Source organism: Ostrinia furnacalis, unplaced genomic scaffold (genome assembly GCF_004193835.3).
Source record: "Ostrinia furnacalis isolate ACB-3 unplaced genomic scaffold, ASM419383v2 OfSCF1132, whole genome shotgun sequence".
Classification (NCBI taxonomy): domain Eukaryota; kingdom Metazoa; phylum Arthropoda; class Insecta; order Lepidoptera; family Crambidae; genus Ostrinia; species Ostrinia furnacalis.
Genome location: NW_021131371.1, coordinates 1,234,365 through 1,257,981, shown reverse-complemented (window position 1 = coordinate 1,257,981; position 23,617 = coordinate 1,234,365). Strand labels below are relative to the sequence as shown.

Genomic DNA, 23,617 nt, shown 5'->3' with positions numbered 1-23,617 from the left:
ATTCCACTTGCACCTGTAGAACGTGCGAGACAAAGTTGGTTTATTCCAATTTGTACTGAAAAATCAAATTTACTAAAATCTTAGTGTACTTTCTTTATGGGAGTCTCTTGTTTATCTTAAATAATAGGTATTGTTCCCTACTTTTATCTCTGTGAATATGGCAAGAATGCAAAGTAACACGGTGTATAATCTAATCTTATTTTTAAAACTTTGACAGTAACGAAAGATGGACATTAATAAGTGATAGTCCGTTACCTACGAAGGGAATTAGCAAAACTTATTATTTGTTCAACATTTCTACATAACGTCTAGGGACTTTTTCTGAAGTCGCATGTCAAAAATTACGTTACATTTGCATTGGAAACAATTTATTATCAAATATATTATCTTTTTTTTTCGTTTCAGCCAAATGACGTCCACCGCTGGACAAAGGCCTCCCCCAAGGCTTTCCACAATGAACGGTCCTGCGCTGCCCGCATCCAGGCTCTTCCCGCGACCTTTACCAGATCGTCGATCTTTTTTTTTATACATCTTATAATACGACTTTAAAACCTAATAGGTAAATTACTAAAAATACATATCAAAATATCAATGAACACCATGATAAAAGTAATCCATTAAACTACAATGAATTCAACGTAAAAGCACTTGACTGGAGATTATAGGTACCTATAGGCCACTTTGAAAAATATTTAGGTAAAAAGTGACGCAAATGCTAGACTTAACAATTTTATTGATATGATGATAACGAATTTTGTCGTCCGGAAAAACCGTCATCTTTTGTTTTTGTTTTGTGGTAATTCAAATAGGCAATCTAATTGAAAAAACGGAACCGACAAAAATTCATTGATAACTCTTTGGAACTTGGAATTAAATTCCAAATAAATTAAATAAAGCTTTTCTCACACAAAGGAGTGGCCTGTGAAATTGTTAGTACCTACCTAAATGAGAGAGAGGAATAAACTTCGTTAAACATTTTTGTAGGACATAACAAGCTATACCTACTGTCTAAAATAGTTTCGCTACGTGCCGTACATAAGGTGCTAGTATTTATAAAGGTATTTCTCTCGTAAGATTGCCACTAGGAAACGATTGCCTTATTGAACAAGTTTTGTATGATTGAGGGCAGGCTGGGGTAAGTCGGTGAAATATTTTCTTCCAGTCAGCAATTTCTTACATGCGGTTTAGTTACCTTATTTATTATTATTGAAATGTAATGCGTTAAATAGGTACCTACTTTCAGTCCAGCTATGTGTGTGAAAAAAATAAAGAATTCCAAAAGGCCTTGCCAACGACTATAGTCCATATTATGTAAATTCCTAAGGCACTAAGGCTGGTTTTAGTGTCACGCGGACCGTCCGGTACGGACCCGCTCCGCACGGCCAATCTGTATGAACTTCTAGGGAGCGTTTTAGAGTAATGCGGTCCGGAAGAACCGCTCCGCTCCCGAGCAGTTCATACAGATCGGCTATGCGGAGCGATCCGCACTTACAGTCCGCGTGACACTAAAACCAGCCTAAAGGTAGCAGGAAGGCGCTGGACGCAGGCCGCNGGGGGGGGGGGGGGGGGGGGGGAGGCCTATGTTCAGCAATGGACGTCGTATGGCTGAGATGATGATGATGATAAGGCACTAAAATAAATACATTTCAGTGCCTAAGGAGTTTGCGTTGCACCATTAAGTCCGTGACAGGGTTATAATTGGCTATCTATATTTCTTTCGCTCACCCTTTATGCTGTTACTAGCTGACCCGGCGAACTTTGTTCCGCCTTAATGGCAATAAATAACGGGATAGAAAGTATCCTATGTCCTTCTCCTGGCTCTAAACTACCTCCCTGACAATTTTCAGCTAAATCGGTTCAGCCGTTCTTGAGTTATAAGCGAAGTAACTAACACGACTTTCTTTTATATATATAGATTATGACTGAAGGGATAGAAAGTCTCACATCGAGTCCTTCTTACCCCACCTTGCCCAACTGTCGTCGACGTTGAAGTGTTAAATGCTGGAGCACCGCGGCTTCCCCCAGCGAAGTACATAAAGTGCCCTTGCGCCCAACGGCTAGGCGGACTGTTTTCTGAATTTAACTCTAAGACAAAACTAACATAATTTGTACATTGTGAACATACACCTAATTATTATATCTAATTCGTAAGGAAATGGTAAAGTAATCTTATTGTAAACTAGTATTAATCGAACAAGAAACCTTATTATCATAATAACACGCGTTTTATTTCCCTAATAGATATTTTTGGATCGTGTAAGCTGTAAAAATCTAACGTTGTATCGTGCACCAAGGTCGTCATCGTCAGCAACAAATGCTACGACACGATAAACCTTTTACATAATTTTGACAGAATAGTACATTTATTAAGTGCATAAAGTTTGGTTAAGTATCCTATTTCAATAGATATCACTATCAGTGAACAAAAACTTATAGAATTTGTAATTATTAAATTCTTAGAAAACTATACAAAGAAAACTTAAAAAAGATTACACACATACATTATAAATAAATGATACGAACAAAGTTGCTGTATAGGCCAGTAGAATAAGACATGAATATTAATCAAATCGGAAATAATTCCTACAAAAGGTTTTATTGTTTTAATGGCTTCATTTGTTGCTAATTAAGACTATCCTAGGTTTTCGACTTCGACGGAGTTGTGCTTAAGTGGTGGGGCTTCCCGAAAGGGGCATTTTTGCGGTTTGACGGTTATACCGTGTACAAAAAATCTAATTCTACTGGCCTATTAAGTAAGTTGTGAAATGTTGAGAATAAAGTGCGTAACATCTCATGCGCATACAACTCAACGTTATTGAGATAAGATAGTTTTTACTACGACGAATGTCTATTTTCTGCCAAACTAATTTATTGTGTCATCCGGAGAACTCTGGATCTATTTGTTATTGGCTAGTAAATATTACACTGATTAAAATTTTCATTTATGTGTCGAAAATATTAATTTTAACTACTGCAGACTAGACACACATTGTTTTTTTCAATAGGTTATGGTTTATACATATATGGAAACCTGTTGTAGGTAGGGATTTTGTCTTCATAACTTTCTATGACCAAAACACAACTCATTTAGGTACCTCAAAGGTTATTGAGTTCGTGGCAAGGCCCACAGAGAAAAATTCAGGAAGCTGAAAATTTTTCAATTTCTGTTTTTCATACCAAACAAACCAGATACGAACGATCATGAAAATCTTTAAGCAGACATAACTAGATTGTTCAAGCAACTAAAATTTCTAGTATCAGACGGGAACTTAAAAGCAATAGATAGGTAATACCTACTCTTAATATCGCAGTGACATGGAATGGATCGGTTTGGGAGAACAGTGTACCTACCATGAGTTTACGTTAGGTGTGCTCGCTAGCGAGTACGTCAAAAATCTCTATGAAGATTTTGTTTCTTGAAAGTAGCCACTAGGGGCGCTGCACAATATGTCATACAAATTAATGTCAATTTTTTACGCAGTCGCTAGCGAGCACACCTAACGTAAACTCATGGTAAGCACACAGATCGGAATACTTATCTCCAGAAAGTGCGTCTGGTGATAAGAGATAACGTCAAAACAAAAGGTTTAAGTATACCTAGATACTATGAATGATAATAGTAGGTAGTGTTTCAGTAGATACTTGTTATTGTAATGGATAGGTGCGATACGCAAGCAATAAGAAAAATAAAAGAGTATGACATTCGATTTGAAGATGGCTTTGAAACTGATAGTGATCATATTTGACACATCATCAGAATTATCATGATAACAGTTTCGAAATATGTATACATTTTTCAAATAATCTTTAAGATATAATCTTTGATTTCATCGTCTTCCAGCTAGACTGTATCGTTTGAGTTTATTTTCTCAATGTCATAAAAAATATTAAAAACATTATGTGCAATTTTGTTTGCAAGATTTATTTTATTCCAATAACTTTCTTTACATATTTTCATTACTACAAAAGTAGCCAAACCTTTCTTTACTTTACTTTCCGCAACCTTTTGCAGGTCGTCGGTCTACCTGGGTAGGAAATGATTGCTACCTCTAGAAAATGATTTACTTGCAACATCATCGATACGTAGATACTTACAGGCACATTTTAAGCCGATAATTACGATTCTTTGTATAATTAACTAGCTTTCTGCCCGCGGCTTCGCGCGCGTGGACTACATTATCTACATATTTTACGGAACCCTATTATTTTCCAAAATAAAATTTAGCCTATGTTACTCGTGGATAATGTATCTTTCGAACGGTGAAAGAATTAAAAAAAACGGTCCAGTAGTTTTTGAGCCTATTCATTACAACCAAACAATCAAACAAAGTTTTCCTCTTTATAATATTAGTGTAGAAAACTACAATTATGAGCTTAGGGCCAGTCCCGTTTCAGCTTAAGTTAAATTAAAACAAGTGGTTTTTGACAAGATCACATAGTAATAACAAAGAAATTAGAAATCCTGTTTAATTTCTGAAAGTTTTTCGTACATATTGTAAAAAACACTAAATGCGTTATGTATACTTTCAATACGCAGTAGCGGTTTAGATATCCAGTTTCTTGCCATGATTTTTTTCCCACAACGGGGAATCTTTTCCTGCATCTCACCTGATGGAAAATGATGATCAGGCTGAAGCTGGAAGCGAGCTTCACCCGGAGTCCTCTACCACAGGAACTGGCTATCTTACATCCTACTGTCAAAACACAACAAGACAGAACAAGATGTTGGTAGCTACGAGTAGCTAGGCGGGCTCAGAACTAGCGCTACCAACCAAACCGAACACTTTGCTACCACTGAGAATTGAACCTTTACTATTTTTATGTTCGCATCTTGGAATCTTTAAGATCCAATCCTTCTTCAATTTTGAAAATCCCAAGAACTTGAAATCTTGGGTCTCATTTTATACAGCAGATTCAACCATTGAATTCGGCGTTATGGTCAAAATATCAGGTTTACTTCGCGTGCTTTGTCGAAAACCAATAAATAATCGTCATTAATCTTATCCATTTTACGTAAAATGGTTCAAATGACATTTAACATACCTATCCTCTCCAATTGGCATACTTTTGAGATAACCGTACCAAGTCACACTTACGACGTAATACCTCTCACGTGCAATAAGTAGTTGGTGATTTTTCAAGATCTGGCTTGCTATTGCCCCCTTAAGTAATAAACCACTAGAGATATTTTCGTTTAACGCGAAACCTCTGATTTCTTACGACGATTAAGATCTACGATTAGTTTAGGGTTGTCAGACACGAATTGAAACATTGCAGTGCAGCGTGATGGTTACAAGATCTTTTAAAATTAATTTATTAATTTATTTTTCGTTGTGCAGGAAGTTTGCATTGTGAATTGGCCGTCTTAAATCTTTTCGTCTTTCTAGGTTAAAGGTTACACATGCTCATACTAGCACGAAAGCATGTCACTATTGAGCAATTAATTCGTAGTGGCATTGCCACTGTGGCATGTGTGCCAAAATATTGTTAATAATACTTTTGATCTTACAATTAAGCAATTTCCAAATAAACTGAGAATTTCGTTTTATAGAATTTATTTTAAAAATGTTTACAGGAAAAGGCTTTATAGAATTTTATTTTAACTTTTAATTTAGTATATTTAAGCATGAGTAAAAAAACATATGAGTGTAGGTACATACCTACAAGCTGAATGTTATTTAATCACAGAAACTACATAATTAGGGGGGGGGGGGGAATGCAGTAAGCCTTCCCGTAGAGCGACTCCTTTGCTCGGGCCCTCCCCGTGAGTAGCGGCAGAAGCCGTGAAACGAATTACCACGATGACAAACCGAATCTCATTTGAGACAAATTGTTTTTAGAGAGGTTTTCTTACTTGTTTTGGCAATTCTGACAACCCTATACGAAAATCACGACACGTGCATTCCCTTTGTCATCATTTTACTGTCCAAGAGTGCTAAATATAATGATAACGTCAGATAACAAAGAGAGATCCAAATCACAACACTATTACAAGGCAAGCGCAGCCTAACCAAATTTAGTTTAATCTTGGAGCTTAAAAGGTAGCAATGGCAATTTAGTAACAATACATTAATATTTAAGTATCAATGAAAAAATAAAATAGTTGGTTTTACGAAGGATATTACAGTAAGTACTTTTTTTTTTTACCTTTAATACATTTTAAAAAAGTAGACATGCTGAATTTTGTGCATTTTATCGATTATTAAGTAGGTGGGTAAACGATAGAATCGTTAAAGTGGAAACATAATGAAGTAATTGCAAGAGTTAAAAATCAGACTTGCTTTAATTGTTTTTTTTTTGCGTTCATCTACAGATCTAAAAGGTAACCACAATGTTGACGGGATGGAGATTCATTTTATCCAAACGTAAGTAGCTCTTATTTTTTGGTAAACATTTTTATTCTAGCACATTTTTGCGATTTTGTCTTCTGTAAATGATGCGGTTATCCCTGCTGTCAAAATACGCATTAGCCGTCATAGGAGTCTGACTGACGTGGATTAACGATCAACGGCTTTATGCTCCCTCCCTCCAAGGGAATAAATACATATTTTCCGAATAATCATACAGGGATGATTATTAACATGAATATTATTGTGTTGAGCATCCAGAAACTCGACTTGCAAATAATTAATTTATTGCGGAGAAAACACAATAAAACCGCCGTGTAACAAAACGGCGATAAAGAGAAAGTCTAAAGTACCATAGAGCATATTTTTTGATTCGTTTTTTTTGCCCGGAGCTCTTGTATTAAACTCTTTCAGTATCGGTATGGGTATCTACAAGGTGTTAATGAAAAAGCGCAAAACCTGAAATTAGCTTGTTCGGAATCGAGAGTAGAATCGATTCCACTAATAAAAAATTTGGGTCAAATTTTAACAAAAAAATATTTCAATTACGCCGTGTTACTTACTCTATTATCAGAGGTGAATGAACTATCTACGTTAACTAGTAACCTACTCATAGGCGTGCATGCCTTGCAATCAGCGTGTAAAAGTTCAATACGTTGCCAGAAATGCGTAAAAAAGAGATAACAAGTGCGCGCGGCGAAAACAAAAAGAGAGTGAAGATCTTCGTAAATAATCCGCGAAAATTAATTTTAATAATTTTCATAATTCTTTTATAATAAAAATAAGTTGGGGTGTCTGAGGTTTTGCGTAATTAACACGTTGTATAAAAACTTGGAGATTGATGTTTTTTTATATTGTTTTTTCTTTTACTTTTCAGTATTCATAATACCCCAGAGGTATGTCATGGCTATCATGGCGCTGTTCGCCATAGCCAACGCATACACCATGAGGGTGTGTTTGAACATAGCCATAACCCAAATGGTCAAGAAAGAGAGCAGTGAGTCAGGGAGTTACGACCCTTACGCCTGCCCTGATCTGACCACTCTAGTCAGTAGTTCCAATACTACGAGTACAACAGAATACGTCGAGAACGATGTAAGTATTTTCTTTGATAATCTTATTTCATACCAAGAATCAAGATTCAACGCCCGTATTCACAAACGATGCTTGCTAAGTGAAGCAGCAAATTGCACAGCGTTGAATAGAGCTCTGTGATTGGTTCGTGTGGCACCCTGCGTGTCCACGCGCTGTAAGACCTCATAGTAATGTTTGTGAATACAGTCGTATATCTTGATCAAGATACTTGTATTTGGATATCCCTGACGATTTATCTCAGCCTAAAGTGAATTTCTTAACTTTAATCCACATCAATATGAACAAGCAAAAATTATTTGCTCTAGGTAGTTCTGTTCGATTGGAGTGAGGCTACTCAGGGCTTACTCCTTAGTTCGTTCTACTACGGCTACGTCCTCACTCACATCCCTGGAGGCATGTTGGCCGAGAGGTTCGGAGGGAAGTGGGTCCTCGGGCTGGGCCTCCTCTGCACCGCCGTTTGTACCATCATCACTCCCATCACGGTCAAAATGGGAGGAGCCCCTGCTTTGTTCATATTGAGAGCCATTGAAGGTTTCGGAGAGGTGAGCTACTCTTAGTTGCATTTACTAAAGATGTCATTATCATATTTTTCTCTATACAAATCATCCATTTGCCTCAGTTAAATTAGAGAGAGAATGCTCATGAATATTTAAGTGTTTAATAGTCAATAAAATACTTGAAGACCTGATAGCAGTATTTCGTTTTAGGGTCCAACTATGCCAGGTCTAATGGCCATGGTATCGCGCTGGGCACCTAAGCATGAACGGGCCAGGTTTGGATCTCTAGTCTTCGGGGGGGCCCAGATTGGGAACATCGCCGGCACCTACATCTCAGGACTGATCCTGTACAATGGCAACTGGGAGGACGTGTTCTACGTGTTTGGATTAATTGGAATCTTATGGTTTTTACTTTGGGTAAGTGATAACTCTATCATGTGATGTAAAATATCTACCTTTAAGGGTCCTCGCAGGCTAGCCTTTTTACCGGTCAGTGGTTTCGTCAGCTTCTAATATGTATGAAGAATCGGTCGATACCAAATCGATATAAAGCATAAATTTTCATACTTGTTCATACAGCTGGACCTAGCCGACAAATAATTCAACGGTAGTCCGCGGGGACGCTAGTGAATAGACTAGCAAACGACTAACATTATAATCGTAAATGTCCTTGAGCAGTGCGTAACCTATTTGATTTTGATCAAAACGAGATTGCTCGATCTCAATACATTTTTATCATATTATCTTCTATCATCTGCGGTCTCTCCCCTATGGAATAATCATGAAATGATCAGTTGATTGTTTAGATTTTTAATAAAATGCATATTTTTATTTATTTTAGACTGTCCTGTGCTACAGTACGCCCAACACTCATCCGTACATTTCTGACTCCGAGAAACAATTCCTAAACGAGACAGTTGACTGTTTAAAGGGGGGCCAGAAGAAACTGGACCCCACCCCATGGAAGGCCTTACTTCGATCTGTGCCTCTTTGGGCACTGATAATGGCTGGCGTAAGTAGCTCACTGTACCTATGGTTAAGATTATTCGATATGATTGTGGATGTTTAAAAGAATTTGTACAAGGCACCTTGATTATTTATTTATTTACTCTATCTACCAGAAATCAAAATATCGAATAGAGACCGTTCACTAGACAGTACGCACTATCCGTTCGCTTTTTAGCCGCTGGCGATATGACGTCACTTGAACGGAAGCGTCTATAACTATAACAAACTATATTTATTTTAAAATATTTTTTATTTATTATTATTGATAAAAATTGTGTTTTTGCGTAAAATAAGACACATTAATTGCGTTTAATCACTAACTAATTGCGTTTAATCGCGGTTGGGGGAGGGGACGCGCATCTGCTAACTTAGCACGAACGGGTAGTAGATAAGTAACATCTCTAATAACTATTTTAGTTTTTTTTTTATTGTGGAATAAGTAAGTTATAATATAGACTATCGTATAGTACGCCCCGTAGGTCATACATTTTTGTTCACAATAACAGGGATTTTTTTTGCGCGATATTCTAATTTTACATGACGTTACTCTTTGGTTTCCAGATCGGCCACGATTGGGGATACTTCACCATGGTGACGGATCTCCCCAAGTACATGACAGACGTGCTCAAGTTCAACATCAAGTCCACTGGCACACTATCAGCACTTCCATACGTGGCTATGTGGATCGCCGCTTTCATCTTCGGTCTAATTTGTGATTTTTGCATCAAACGAGGCTACCACAGCATTAAAAATGCCAGGAAAATTTATACAAGCATTGGTGAGTGACCTCAACACTGTCAATTATGTTTTAGAGTATAGTGTTTTGCTAACGACTGTCACACACATCAAATTAATTATACAAGTAAAAAGTTTATACTATTGTGTGTGGGTGACATCAGATATCACAACTAATGTAGGTAATTACCCAATCGGATTGCTTAACACCATATAAGTTGTTATTATTATATTAGTTTAAAAACGTACTCCAATCGATCCTGAACAAACCAATTTCAGGCTTTTGTGAAAGCAAACGATTTTATCTTAGTGCATTTTATTCTGTTGTTTCAAGTTGTAGTTATTCTTCTATATTATTTCTATTACTCGACTAAAGTTTAACTCTCTGACGACATTGCTTACAAATTTTAATTTTAACAGCGGCCACCGGTCCTGGTCTTTGCATCATTATGGCTTCCTACTCCGGCTGTGACACCACCATGGCTGTCTTCTGGTTCATCTTCGCCATGGTGCTCATGGGGGCGTACTACAGTGGTATGAAGATCAACCCCTTGGACATCAGTCCGAACTACTCAGGAACCACGACAGCGATGGTCAACGGGATCGCAGCCTTTTCTGGAATAATAGTGCCTTACCTCACTGGATTGCTGACTCCAGATGTAATTAGAAATTTTTCATTGATTTATAGCAAACTATTCCTCCTTCATTATGTTGGCTATTTTCGTGAAGGTGATTTTTTTTATAAAAATGCAGAGTCCTCTCGAATCATACACTTATAGGACGTGAAACTTCTTTTTCTTTTCGTGTCGACAACAAACCTACACAGTGTCAGCCCAAAACTTCGCCACAAGAGGGGCGTCGCGTCGTCAGCAGCACGTTGTCACGTGAAGATAATTCACTCAGTCTTGGTTACACTTAAGACGTAAATTGCATCCTAACGTTGACTATATCAACTCACAGGCTTTATGACAGGAACAAAGGACTGAGAAAAGTAGAGGGGACTTAAAGAAAATCATAAAAAAAAGAAGTATTTAAGAATAAAATGTCTTGAAACAAAAAATAACATTGAATATTTTTTAACTTTTTCTCTATTTTAGTTTTTTAACGTAATCATTTTCTTTTTCAGTCAACTCTGAAACAGTGGCGACTTTCATTCTGGGTGTGCCTTGGAGTTCTGATGACCACCAACCTCATCTACATCTTATTCGCGCAGGGCGAGCAGCAATGGTGGGATGACGTCAGAAAACATGGCTACCCTGACAACTGGAAACATGGACCTCTAAAAGCATACTCAAATGATACAGAGGACCAAAAATATGTAGAAAATGAGGAAAAGAAAGAGAAACTCTAAACGACTGCATCTTTAGGCTAATCATTAATTTTAAGGAAAACGTGATAATTAGTATGTAAATAAATAAACGGGTAATTAATTTATTCGTGAATTTTAATAATCATAACCGAGTCAATCACAAAAAGAATAAGAATAAGAATAAGAATAAAAAAAAAGCTATAAAGCAGTTCATGAGACATGTTGAACAGTTTTTTAAAACATACGAGAACAATTCTAATCTAATATTCCATCCAGAATGAAACTATTTAAGAACTTTCTTTTTTCACAACTTTTAAATAAATCGCATCTAGTAGGTAAACCAGATTTCGTTCTACTGTTAACGTAATTTTCTAAGAATAAAAATACGAGCACGTAAATAAGTAATGTTTGGTATCCCATAGCGGAAGCTTTACTTAGCATGGGGCTAGATGGCGCAGTAAAAATATCCTAGAATGTTTATTTATTTACATTTACATATTGGTCATATCTACATTTTTATTTTTATGCACCATGACTGGCACGTGTTGCTCCTTTGTCATTGTTACTCCATAAAAGAAGACCGCTGGAGGTTGATAACAGCTGATAATAAAAAGACGTTGAAATAAGAAAATACTTCGCGTTGAACAAAACGTAGTCGCTACGTGAAGGTTATGGAGTAGTGATGGCAGTATCGTAAAATTTACTTTGAAGTAAATACGAGAAACAAAACAAATACTTTCAAAGTACCTAGTTGGGTTGGTGATCAAAAAGGTAAGTGCCGTTTGAATAATTGATTTGTTATATCTATAACTAGCGGCCGCCCGCGACTTCGTACGCGTGGATCTCGTAGGGGTTGAGTTTCGTAAAAATCTTTCTTAGCGGATGCCTACGTCATAACATCTACCTGCATGCCAAATTTCAGCCCGATTCGTGTAGTGGTTTGGGCTGTGCGTTGATAGATCACTATGTCAGTCCTTTGCATTATAATATTTAGATACACATCCTAATAAAAATATATAAGAAAATATTATGAAGATATTAAATAATGAGGAGTGAAGTTGGTAAATAAATAAAATACAAAATTCTCATTAAATTGAACTTAGAGATTCAATAATACCTGAGACATTTTTGCGGTCGTCGGCCCACCTGTCAATCCTTGGGTGCATCAGTTTACGTAATAATTAACAACTAAAGTAGTCAATTGCCACCAACTAACAATAAACGACGACATTCATCAATAAACTAACTCGTAACTAATCCATTGTCATATTCAGAAGACCATCAAACACGCGCTAGTCATTTAAATGTTTGCTTTCCACATAGAATAAAAGGAAACGTCGATAAGATAATTTACTTCGCACCTTAAGTAAATATATTTTGCAACCGCAGAAAATTATGAACGCAAAATTACTAGCAATCATAGTTTAAACATCCTTCGACACTTTAGTGACAAAGCTATGAAGCATTTATCAACGTGAAAACTTACCAAAGAATAGCATCTCTACAATTCGTAGCGTTTTTAGCCAGATAATGTAGCATCTTCTCTACATTTCGTAGAGTTATTGGATAGAGAACGTGATATTTATTTGGAAACTCGACAGCTTTGTCGACAATTTACATGTTACAGAGTGGTACATTACATAACTATAGCCAATTATAGAGTCTCACAGCTAATTTAAGTGTGTAAGAACAACAGAATAAATGATCACATTTATTATTTTTCAAAAATAAACAATAAAGCAAACCATAAAAACGAAATGCTGGCGTTTGGCGAGGATAGATAGCTTCTAGACAACTGGGAAAACCCTACAACTTGGAGATTCCCTTGCTAAACTTTATAGTAGAAGTCATACGCACAACGTGGACAGATCTAAATTGATATCTAATGTCGTTAACCTAAAAAGGGTACTTTGAAATGGATGAGTAGGTATTTCAGGGACATGAGTGCAAGGACTTTACCTGTCACTTATCTTGTAAGTTGCATGTCCTGTAATAAACACAGACAAAGATCTAGTTTTTTCGCTATTTCAGCCGCTATGTCTCCTAAAGAACGGCAAACTTCAATTTAAGAAAACATGGTTAACAGCATATTATTTTGTAGTTACAGAAGCACTAACATCCCGGTTAATGCCTGTGCCCTGTGTTAGAAATGTCTATCTTTTGTTCGTTGTTTTTCGTGTCTTGTGCCCTGAGAAGCACATAACATACTAAGTAATAACTAGTTTAAATTTAAAGTTCAGTCTCTCTGGCACTTTCAGTAGCACGTGGCTTCAGCTAGATTAGATATCAGGTATTATGTTTTTTTCTACCAGATCATTTAGATAGCGGAAACAGGTTTTGAATGCGCTCACGTGCAGTAGGTATTATGTATTTACTTTAGATTAAAATAAGCCATTGCTCTTGAGAGCTAACGTAAGTATTCTTGCTATACTTCTTCAAGCAAAATAACTCCTTGGCTAGACAAGGTAAAAAACTTAATGTTAAATTGTTTTCCTTATAACGTTTACTTTTACTACAAATCTATAAATGACGCTAAGTTATTGGTCTGCAACTTAGGGAGGTATTTTTTGGAATCTATTTACCTCAGCCGTGGTTTAATGAGTTGAGGTAATGACATCGTTACAAGATCGTTGGAAATCCCTAATTTTTAACGAATTTGAGTACTACCAAAGAGAAAATTGACGGAAAATTTAATGTCAGTGACGTTAAAAGTAGGTATATTCTAAACTGTATTTTTTGGGATATGCTTTTTAAAAACAGTATTCCAATTTAACTACCAACATATAAATATGCAACTACATTAAGTGTGTGCAATAACATTAAAAATAGATAGAATAGACAGCATGTATTTGATACAACAACAAAATAAAAAATAAATAAGAAAGTATACATAAAGAAGATAAATACATACATTGTGCAATTAAATGAAAATTAAATACATAACTTTTGTCGTTAACAGTTGTTTGCATGAATGTATTTATCTGTTTGTCCAATAGATAAATCATCTTAGGAATAACGAAGTCACAAGCATGAATAAAACTACATACCATCACTAAAATGACACTAATTTCTCACGTGTAAACTTGACTATCCATACCTAATAAAATTATGTACGAATGTTATGAGAACAGTGTAGGTATAAAATAAAAATACATAAACATCGTGAAACCCCCATGTGTAGTGTAGAAAGAAAAAAAAATTGTCAAGTCTTGTATTAGAGCAAAAATGAAAAGTAGGCAAGCGAAGGTAATCAAATTAAAGTGCATAAAATTATTATTTTCATGGGTCTTCTGACGTCATAAACGAATAATCTTTTACGTTTGAATGGGTAATCCAGGTCGGCAGTTCTGAAACTTTTATCTAACGTAGGTATTCAGTGTCGGTACTTCAGAATATCACATGCATCGTATTATCTCATATCATTCAAAATGATTCAACTAAGGGGCCTGAGAGAAATCTTCATCATCATTTCAGCCATATGACGTCCACTGCTGAACATAGGCTTCACCCAATGATTTCCATGATGACCTGTGGGCAGCGGCCTGCGTCTAGCGCATCCCATCTGCCGTCAGTTCTGCGTACTTTGTGCCCTGCCCATTGCCACTTCAGCTTGCCAATCCGTCGGGCTATGTCAGCGACTTTAGTTCGTTTACGGATATTCTCATTTATGATTTGATTTCGTAAAGAAACACCGTTTTGTAGAGAAACCTTGCGTGTGAACAGTTTTCCATTTCTTTTGGCGTTATATCAAATTCTCGTGCCTGACGTGACACTGCCTTATCAATACAGTTGTCGTTGATGTTAATGTCACTTTTCAACGCTGAATAATAATAACAATAGTCAAAGTCAAAGTCAAAGGCCAAAATTTCTTAAAAAATTGGTAAACTCTGGTGAACTTAAAAAATTAAAAAGGACTTTTACTTATTAAACGTAAATTATTCAAGTAACACACGTAACCTTTTTTGTTACTTACATTCTTAGTGTAATACCTACCTACCTAATAAATATATCTATCGCCCATATTCACAAACGACGCTTGCTTAAGTGGAGCAGCAAATCGAACGCACAGCATTGAATAGAGCTCTGTAATTGGTTCATGTGTCACCCTGTGCGTCCACGCGCATTGTGAGACCTCATAGTAATGTTTGTGAATACGGGCGGTGTATCACTACTTATAGTTTAACCAAATAAACTTGTATAATATAATATATACTACTACTACTATACTACTACTATAAACTTGTATACTAGTAACGACACCACAGGGTGTCTTTGAATGTATTTGAATGGAATATTTTATTTAGATACGAGTACCTAATGATAAAATTGACATAAAGCGGTTTCATTGTTTTATCTATCTAATTTTATCTCGAGAAAAACCAACAGTTGCTTGACATGCGATGGTACAACAGATAAATTAAATACTATTTAGAAATCTGAGGTGAAAAACATTAAAGTACATAATATGTATTGTGCCGAACTGTACACATAACTATTAAAAACAAAGAACTGTAATAGAAACAAATTTTACCTACACCATGTAGAATAAAATAAAATAATATTGTTTTCGTTTATAGTGTCGATTTATACAGTCATACTTATACGTAGGTAATCGCACAAATCCTAAATATTTTCCTATATTATTTATTGGTGCAAATCCGTATGTAAATTGGAATTGGCATATTATGCAATTTATTTAAAATCGTCTTCTTGTAGAAAAAATACTTTTAAAGACTCCTTAAGAGCAACCTTTTATCATTATTTATTTCTTTCTTTTTGTATGATGTGAACGTCATAAAATAAAAAAATTTGAACTTAAAATTACCTTACCTTCCAAAATCAGAAAACCGTACAAGTAAATCCGTATTAAGGATAATTAATTTGATATTGGGTACATGTTGTTATTATGATAGAGGCTTGGTTAATGGTTATTAATCAATGTAAAATAAATTGAAAACCTTTGTTAATAGCGCAGATTGCCTAAAACTTAATATACCTAATAGGGAAATAAAAATAAGGAAAACTATGTAAGGTTTATCTGCAGGGTTACTGTGGGTTAAATAAGTTTAAGATAAGGAAGCGACGTTCAGTGCATTTTTTTTTCTCCGTTACAGACTGATTACTTTGCTAATCGAGTGGAAAATACGTAGGCTTTTTTTGTAACAATTTATACGAAGAAATTTTGATAGTTGAAAATTTTCATACACTTATTCTTATTATTGTTTTGAAAACACTTTTTATATGAAATTTATAGCGTTCTTCATTATAACTCGTAGTAGATAACTGAATTATTAATAATAACGTTCAATAATTATTCATCAGTTATCATGATTGATGAAATGATGAAAGTTACAAGCCACGTGGAGCCTGAAACTTTTGAAGTAAGATTTAATTGACCCGATCGGAAATCGAATCCGTGACTCTAGCACTACGCAATTAACCGTGCCACTACGCTGCGTATTGTGTATCTTCGGATATCCATCCAATCCATGACCTTCGATGACCCGGTAGTCACCAAAAGCGTGGCGAAAACTGCTTTTCCTGATTTTAGTATCGCACCGCGACAGCGAGCGTACTCTGTGATGAGCCGCGGTCCGGCCTGACACGACGTGGTGCGAAATTAAATGAACGCGACTTTGAAAATACGCGGTCAGATGTGATTTTGTTTTAGAGTATTCACTATTCACTCAAGTTGTTTTTTTTTGTGTTATAGACACGGCACAATGTTGACGGGATGGAGGCTTACTTTATCGAAATGTAAGTATAATTTGTGTAATTTTATTTGATAATGTAATTAAAAAATTAATAATGCAAATCAAATCAATAATATGGTCAACTTTTGAGAATTGGAAATCTCTACAACAAATCAGTAACTACTTCTAATTCACTGCACTAATTTGTCCGTACATATATTTTAACGTGTAAGTACTTCTATTTTTGAGTTAGCTATAATATTCTTAGGTTAATGACAATACATTATTAACAAAATTCAACGCCATTTAATGTCGATTTTCAACTACGTAGCTAGTACAATGACATTTTGAAAATTTGATAAGAAAATCAAACTCTTTATTTTTACAATAGGTTAATTTAACATTAATTTGCATAAAGCCTTATAAACAAAGAAATTCTTCTTTTAAACATATCACGTCAGTTTGTAATTATGTAACATTAATTAGCTCTACTTATTATTGAACAGATGTTTTTTGAGTAGTATTACTAGTGTTTTGAGGTAGAATTTATTTTATTTTATTTTATTTATTAGGACAACCAACTAGACAAACACGCATTTACATTGATATTTTAATATTATTTTACTAGTATACCTATGCCATAGTAAACTAACATTTAGTTGCTAATTTTATCACTTAGGTCTTCTAGAACTAGAAGTACCTAAACTTCATCCCTTGGGAAGTGCGTTTTCTCGAGATAAGAAATCAATCACTTTGATTTATCATGTATCGGTTTAGATGAATGATGACGGAACTGACAGTTGATGCGTAATTTAGCTTACAAGTTTTTATTTTATTATTCACCTACTCGTATAAAGTATAAGGACTACAAATATAAATTTTGAGGTTATAAGGTTAAGGGCAAAAACTTTGTTTTGACGATATATTTTACTAAAAATTAATAAACTCCGAAACTGTTTTCTGTAAAAATGTTTTAATGTATTATATAACGAAAGAGTTATTCGTTTCCTAACAACCGAATTGAGAACCTCCTCCTTTTGTTGAAGTCGGTTAATTAACGCGAGATACTATGAATTTAATTTAATTAGTTTAAGTTTTTTTAAAACTTAACATTGTTTTTTTTAGTTTTTGTTTACTTGTTCTTTTCACCCTGTAAAACAGTAACGATTGACCTATATTTTTTACATTTTATTCTATTACCTTTCAGTTTTCATAATACCCCAGCGGTATGTCATGGCAGTGATGTCCCTGTTGGCCGTGGCCAACGCATATACCATGAGGGTATGCCTTAATTTGGCCATCACCCAGATGGTCAAGAAAGGCAACTCGGAGTCGGGACATTATGACCCTTATGCCTGCCCTGACGCGAGTATAGTGAGCAACACTACGAAACATATTGTTTGGAGGGATGAAGTGAGTGCTACTTTATTTTCAAGAATACCAATAATTTAGTTGAAATAAATAATATGACCCATAAAAATAAACTTAATTTCTTTATCTACGAAAATGACAAAAACTTTAAACTAATAATTATATACATTAGTAGGTACGCTACATTAGGCATAATACGAGAACATGCACCTAAAATAAAATATACTCGTAGTAAGTGGTAGGTATAAAATAACTGAGAGATTACTCTCCTTGCTACTACTGATACAGGAATAAAGAATTAATTCACAACAAACAAACGTAAGATAATATTATGTATTTAGCGCTTAAAGTATAACATGTGCGGCACTGTTGTCGATGGAGAATTTGTGAGTTTCATAAGAACGACTACAAGAACAAAACATTACTGAAAACTTACATAATACTGTCTTTTGATACCCCAAATTCAGAATATTATCGATTCATCCAAATAACATCCACCACCGCTTGACAAAGGCCTTCCCCCATGGATGTCCACAACAACAGCATCTAGGTCCTGCTCTGGCCGCATCTAGGTGTTTTATTTGCGAACCAGATCGTTGGTCTACCTAGTGGGAGACCTTTTGGGAGGATCGTTTTTTTTTTTTTTTTGAAGGGACGCGCGCTGGTAGCTTGAGGAGCTTTTCCAGCTTCACCGGGCAGAGTGGCGAGTACAGAAGGTACTCTAGCCGTTTGGCGATCGTCGGTGCGCGTGCCGACGAGGCCGAGTGTGGGCTTCGCGTAGCGAAGCCCAGGCTCGTCCGCGTCGGTCGCAGACCGACGTTCGCGATCGGGCCGTATCGAGCGCATAAGGCGCCCGATCAGTGGCGAACCCAACTAGAGGGTTGCCCACCGCGGTGTTGGACCAAAGTCCAGCCTACGGCGGGCTCACTCTAGTGGGCCCGATCGAGGGGACTACGGACGCGGCCTGAGGGCGCCACGGTAGGCTCGGACCTCGGCTCAGGCCGTGTCCGGGGGACGGATAGGGGAGCCGTGTCCGGGGGACGGATAGGGGGGGAGGATCGTCTACCAAGCCGTGAAATAAATATTTAATCTTTTTCAGACTGTTCTTTTCCAATGGAGTGAAGCAACTCAAGGTCTGATCCTGGGTTCATTTTATTATGGCTACGTCCTCACTCACATCCCTGGAGGCATGTTGGCCGAGAGGTTCGGAGGGAAGTGGGTCCTCGGGCTGGGCCTCCTCTGCACCGCCGTTTGTACCATCATCACTCCCGTCACGGTCAAACTGGGAGGAGCCCCTGCTTTGTTCATATTGAGAGTCATCGAGGGATTGGGAGAGGTAAAAGTTTACTGATTTCATTGTTTATTTTTATTTCTTTTATTACTTTACCTACTTATAAAACTTCAACAATACTAGAAAACCTGACTGCTTCCTTTGATTTTCTATTTCTATCATCATATGAAACCAACGACTCCATAATTCCTGCGAAATCATATTTTTTGTTAACGCCTTTAACCATTGCTTTAAACGGTTTATACCGCTAGCGGTTTTAAAATCATTAAAATAAGTCTATTAAAAATTTCATTCCAAGGGTCCAACGATGCCAGGTCTCATGGCTATGCTTTCCCGCTGGGCGCCTAAAGTGGAACGTGCCAGATTCGGAGCCATTGTTTTCGGAGGGGCCCAAATAGGGAACATCGCTGGCTCGTACTTTTCTGGACTGATCATGCATAACGGGAGCTGGGAGAGCGTGTTTTATATGTTTGGAGGACTGGGCATCATGTGGTTCATACTTTGGGTAAGTGATAATCGAACTTTTATGTGACCCCAAATATTTTAACTTTTGGGTAATTTATAAACCGCTTAAATTTATAAATCTGGAATATGACCTTACAATGATCGCAAGAAACTGATGCGCAATCCGCTTAAATGGCCAATTTGGAGATGACGACAAATAGTGCTGTTCCAAAGTCGAAACATATGAAATTATCACCATTATCATTATAATTATTTATACAAGTAGGTAATTTTAAATTATTTAAAGAAACTACTAAATTTCAATTAAAAAAACGACCGGCACTAATGAACAACCATCTTCACATTCCTCCTAAATTGGTAAAGGATAGATAAATAACTTTATATTTTTTTCTATATTCTATTTACAGAGCTTCCTTTGCTACAGTACGCCCAACACCCACCCATTCATCTCTGACGCCGAGAGAAAATATCTGAACGAAAACGTGGACTCGTTGATGGGAACCAAGAAACAGATGGACCCCATCCCATGGAAGGCCTTACTTCGATCTGTGCCTCTTTGGGCACTGATCATTGCTGGTGTAAGTATCACGACTAGATGAACCCAGTGTACAGAATCCAGCCTCTACCACAAAACTAAAACTATTTTTTAAGGACATAACGTTCAATTTGCAATGGGAATTCTTTATAGGCTTAGTTAAGATTTATAGAGTCGGAAGTAGTTGGTTAGAAGACGCTGCAGGATGCCTTAATATTATAACGAGGGCATTAATAAAGAGTTTAATCAGCTCAGTTCAAACTGGCACAAATCTGCAGCTGAATAAAGGATGTCAATGCAAACTATACCCTGTATACTCAGCAATATAATTTAAATTTGATTGCTATCGATTGAAATTAAAGTCAATGTGAAATTCAAGGAGTAAGATGCATTATTTATTTGACCGTTATGTTTTCCTTGAAAACCAAAGACTAGTAAATTTTAATCTAAAAATGCGAGAGAATGCCAGTTAAAACATTTACACATGTTTTAGTTTAAACTTAGCGATAAATATTGATAAAGGAAGGTATTGTTCTAACAGAACGGTAATACTTGATAACTAAAGTACCAGGATAATGTTTGAGTAGAAAGTCCCTACTTTTACTGATAATAGATAAAATTATAAATACAACCTAGAAAACTACCATTTTGAAGTGAAATGTAGTTGAGTTGTTTATTGTTATTTAATTTGACCGATAGCAATTTAGTCGTGTGGCCGATGTCCACTTTAACGAGATGAAAAGTCCATAAAAATAGCAAAAAAATAATAATATTCTACACGAGTATATTCAGTTTTGACATTAAATAAGCACCTTAGTATGTATTATCTTCTATGCAGTCTTGTATAAAATTAAACAGCTGTAACTTTAATGTTACTAAACCTGCCCTAAAAATTGAAAAGAGGTTTACAGACCTAAAAAAATGTAGGTACATCCATACTCAAAACCTAAAATCGCCCATGATTGGATATTACTGAAAACTATTTTCGTTCTAGTTAGATCGCATGTATTCGTATATTCTCTAGTTAGGTTATTGTTACCAAGTCCTCCAAGATTAGAACAATAGTAAGAATTAGAGTCGCTTATTAGAGGTAATAAAGCACTAATAAATTATGTAAGGCCACTTTTACACAAAAACAAAACGGTGTACTCGTATATGGATTCCACTTGTATGCGTTCTTATTAACGGAAAATACTAACGTGAGACGAAAATCAAAGTGCATTAAGCGGCGTAACTAGCAATGAAAAGACGGTCCAAATGTAAAAAAATACAAGTATCTACCTACTTAGTACTCGTCAAATTCCGCAAACGCTACGCTTAACTAGCGCAAAAATTACTATTCGTAAGAATACGCCTCAAAAATGTGTATCCGTGAAAAACGGCGTATTTAAAAACACTATCATTGTCATTCGTTTACAGTAACATGTTACTCTGTTGTTTTCAGATTGGCCACGATTGGGGTTACTTCACCATGGTGACGGATCTCCCCAAGTACATGACAGACGTTCTCAAGTTCAACATCAAGTCTACGGGAATACTATCAGCCCTGCCATACGTTGCCATGTGGATCGCATCTTTCTTCTTCGGTCTTCTCTGCGACTTCTGCGTCAAGAGAGGATACCACAGTATCAAGAATGCCAGGAAAATTTACACAACAATTGGTAAGTAATTTAAAGACGACATGTGAAGTAATAACTAAACATCAAATCATAATCACCAGTACCGCATCCTACATGAAATGATACATTGTGGAAAAGTATGATTTACTTTGTATCATAGACCAGAATAAGTGCTTGCATAAACAAAACTATCAGAAAGCTAATAACGTTTGTTTATTTATTCTTGTTATTCATTCATGCTTTTTATGAGTACTGAATTGGTTTTTCCATTTAGAAATGTTTCATCTTGACTGATTGTTTACTAATAAAATATCTTCACTTTTCCTTACTTACACAGCGGCCACTGGTCCTGGTATCTGCATCATTATGGCTTCCTACTCCGGCTGTGACACCACCATGGCGGTCTTCTGGTTCGTCTTCGCCATGGTGCTCATGGGGGCGTACTACAGTGGTATGAAGATCAACCCCCTAGACATCAGTCCCAACTACTGCGGGACAACCACTGCTATGGTCAACGGGATCGCTGCCATCTCTGGGATTATATCGCCTTACCTCATTGGACTGTTGACGCCTGATGTAAGTTCGACTTTCGAGATAAAAAAGGCTTGTATCTGAGGCGATGATTGACTCAAAATGATTGATTGGATTTAAATGTTTAATACAAATCACGAGATTGAAATTATTCTTGAGAATCGTGTCAGGATACGGGTCTCACTAATTACTCTATTTGCATTATAGCATTTTACCTTGGATTATCTTGCATTGATTGATGTAAGGGTATCTTAGAATGCATATTCAACTTGCCAGTCGGGGAAGTATTATGATATGGAAGTACGTGTTTTAAGTTCAATAACTCTGCACATTTGCACACGTGCGTTTTTATGCAAGACAATAAAACTAGAATTGATCTTTAAACTGAAAAAAAAAAAATTGTACCCTTAAGAAATTATAAATCTGATAATTGTTTAGTTTCAGCATTCAATTTATAATGTGCTCATAAAACAATTGCACGTAACTTCAACATTTTTGATTGCTCGATATTCTATTCAATAAGCACCCTTTTCTTTTGCAGTCAACTCTCAAACAATGGCGGATTGCGTTCTGGGTGTGCCTTGGAGTGCTGGTTGTTACAAACATCATCTACATCATCTTCGCCAAGGGTGAGCAGGAGTGGTGGGATGACGTCAAGAAAAATGGCTACCCCACCAACTGGCAACACGGACCTTTAAAGATGAACCCAAAAGACTCAGAAAACCAAACAACAGAAGAAAGTGAACAAAAGAAAGACAATAATTAAATGACTGGATCTTAGGTTACTTATGTAATTTTAAATTGACGACTTAATTTATTGTAATGTATGTCATAAGTGTAAATAAATGTTAGTTATTATGCCTTTGTTTAGTATTTCATTGAGTAGGACTAAATCAATCATGGCGGCTACATGCTCTTGATGGATGGTGGTAAATGAATCAAAGGGACTGCTAAAGTCGAACATACAGTAAGCAATATATTGTCTAAACTTTCATGGTCACTAACAAAATAATTATAATTAACGGGATTGCTACCGGCCATGTACCTTAATTGTCGAATTAATATCGGAGGCTCGTAATTTAGGTACTAGTAATCCCGTCAATAATAAAATTATACAATAC

At 36.2% G+C, this 23,617-nt stretch overlaps 2 protein-coding genes across 3 annotated transcripts; both read left to right on the top strand.

Annotated features, from left to right (window-relative positions):
• The first annotated feature begins 6,033 nt into the window (after window positions 1–6,033).
• Window positions 6,034–11,116, top strand: LOC114351424 (putative inorganic phosphate cotransporter). The gene is made up of 9 exons (XM_028302637.1): window positions 6,034–6,126; window positions 6,314–6,365; window positions 7,225–7,442; window positions 7,748–7,984; window positions 8,150–8,356; window positions 8,781–8,951; window positions 9,509–9,725; window positions 10,103–10,341; window positions 10,809–11,116. The coding sequence occupies exons 2-9, from the start codon at window positions 6,332–6,334 to the stop codon at window positions 11,031–11,033; spliced, it is 1,548 nt and encodes a 515-aa protein (XP_028158438.1). The 5' UTR covers window positions 6,034–6,126; window positions 6,314–6,331; the 3' UTR covers window positions 11,034–11,116.
• A 483-nt stretch (window positions 11,117–11,599) lies between these two features.
• On the top strand, window positions 11,600–23,358 carry LOC114351422 (putative inorganic phosphate cotransporter). Of its 2 annotated transcripts, XM_028302634.1 has the most exons (10): window positions 11,600–11,762; window positions 16,337–16,345; window positions 16,701–16,748; window positions 17,892–18,097; window positions 19,155–19,391; window positions 19,645–19,851; window positions 20,219–20,389; window positions 21,791–22,007; window positions 22,303–22,541; window positions 23,038–23,358. In XM_028302634.1, the coding sequence occupies exons 3-10, from the start codon at window positions 16,715–16,717 to the stop codon at window positions 23,260–23,262; spliced, it is 1,536 nt and encodes a 511-aa protein (XP_028158435.1). In that variant the 5' UTR covers window positions 11,600–11,762; window positions 16,337–16,345; window positions 16,701–16,714; the 3' UTR covers window positions 23,263–23,358. The 2 variants fall into 2 exon arrangements, with proteins under 2 accessions (XP_028158435.1, XP_028158436.1); XM_028302635.1 differs by lacking the exons at window positions 11,600–11,762; window positions 16,337–16,345 and adding an exon at window positions 16,575–16,603 and having other exon boundaries at window positions 16,705–16,748.
• Window positions 23,359–23,617: the final 259 nt, after the last annotated feature.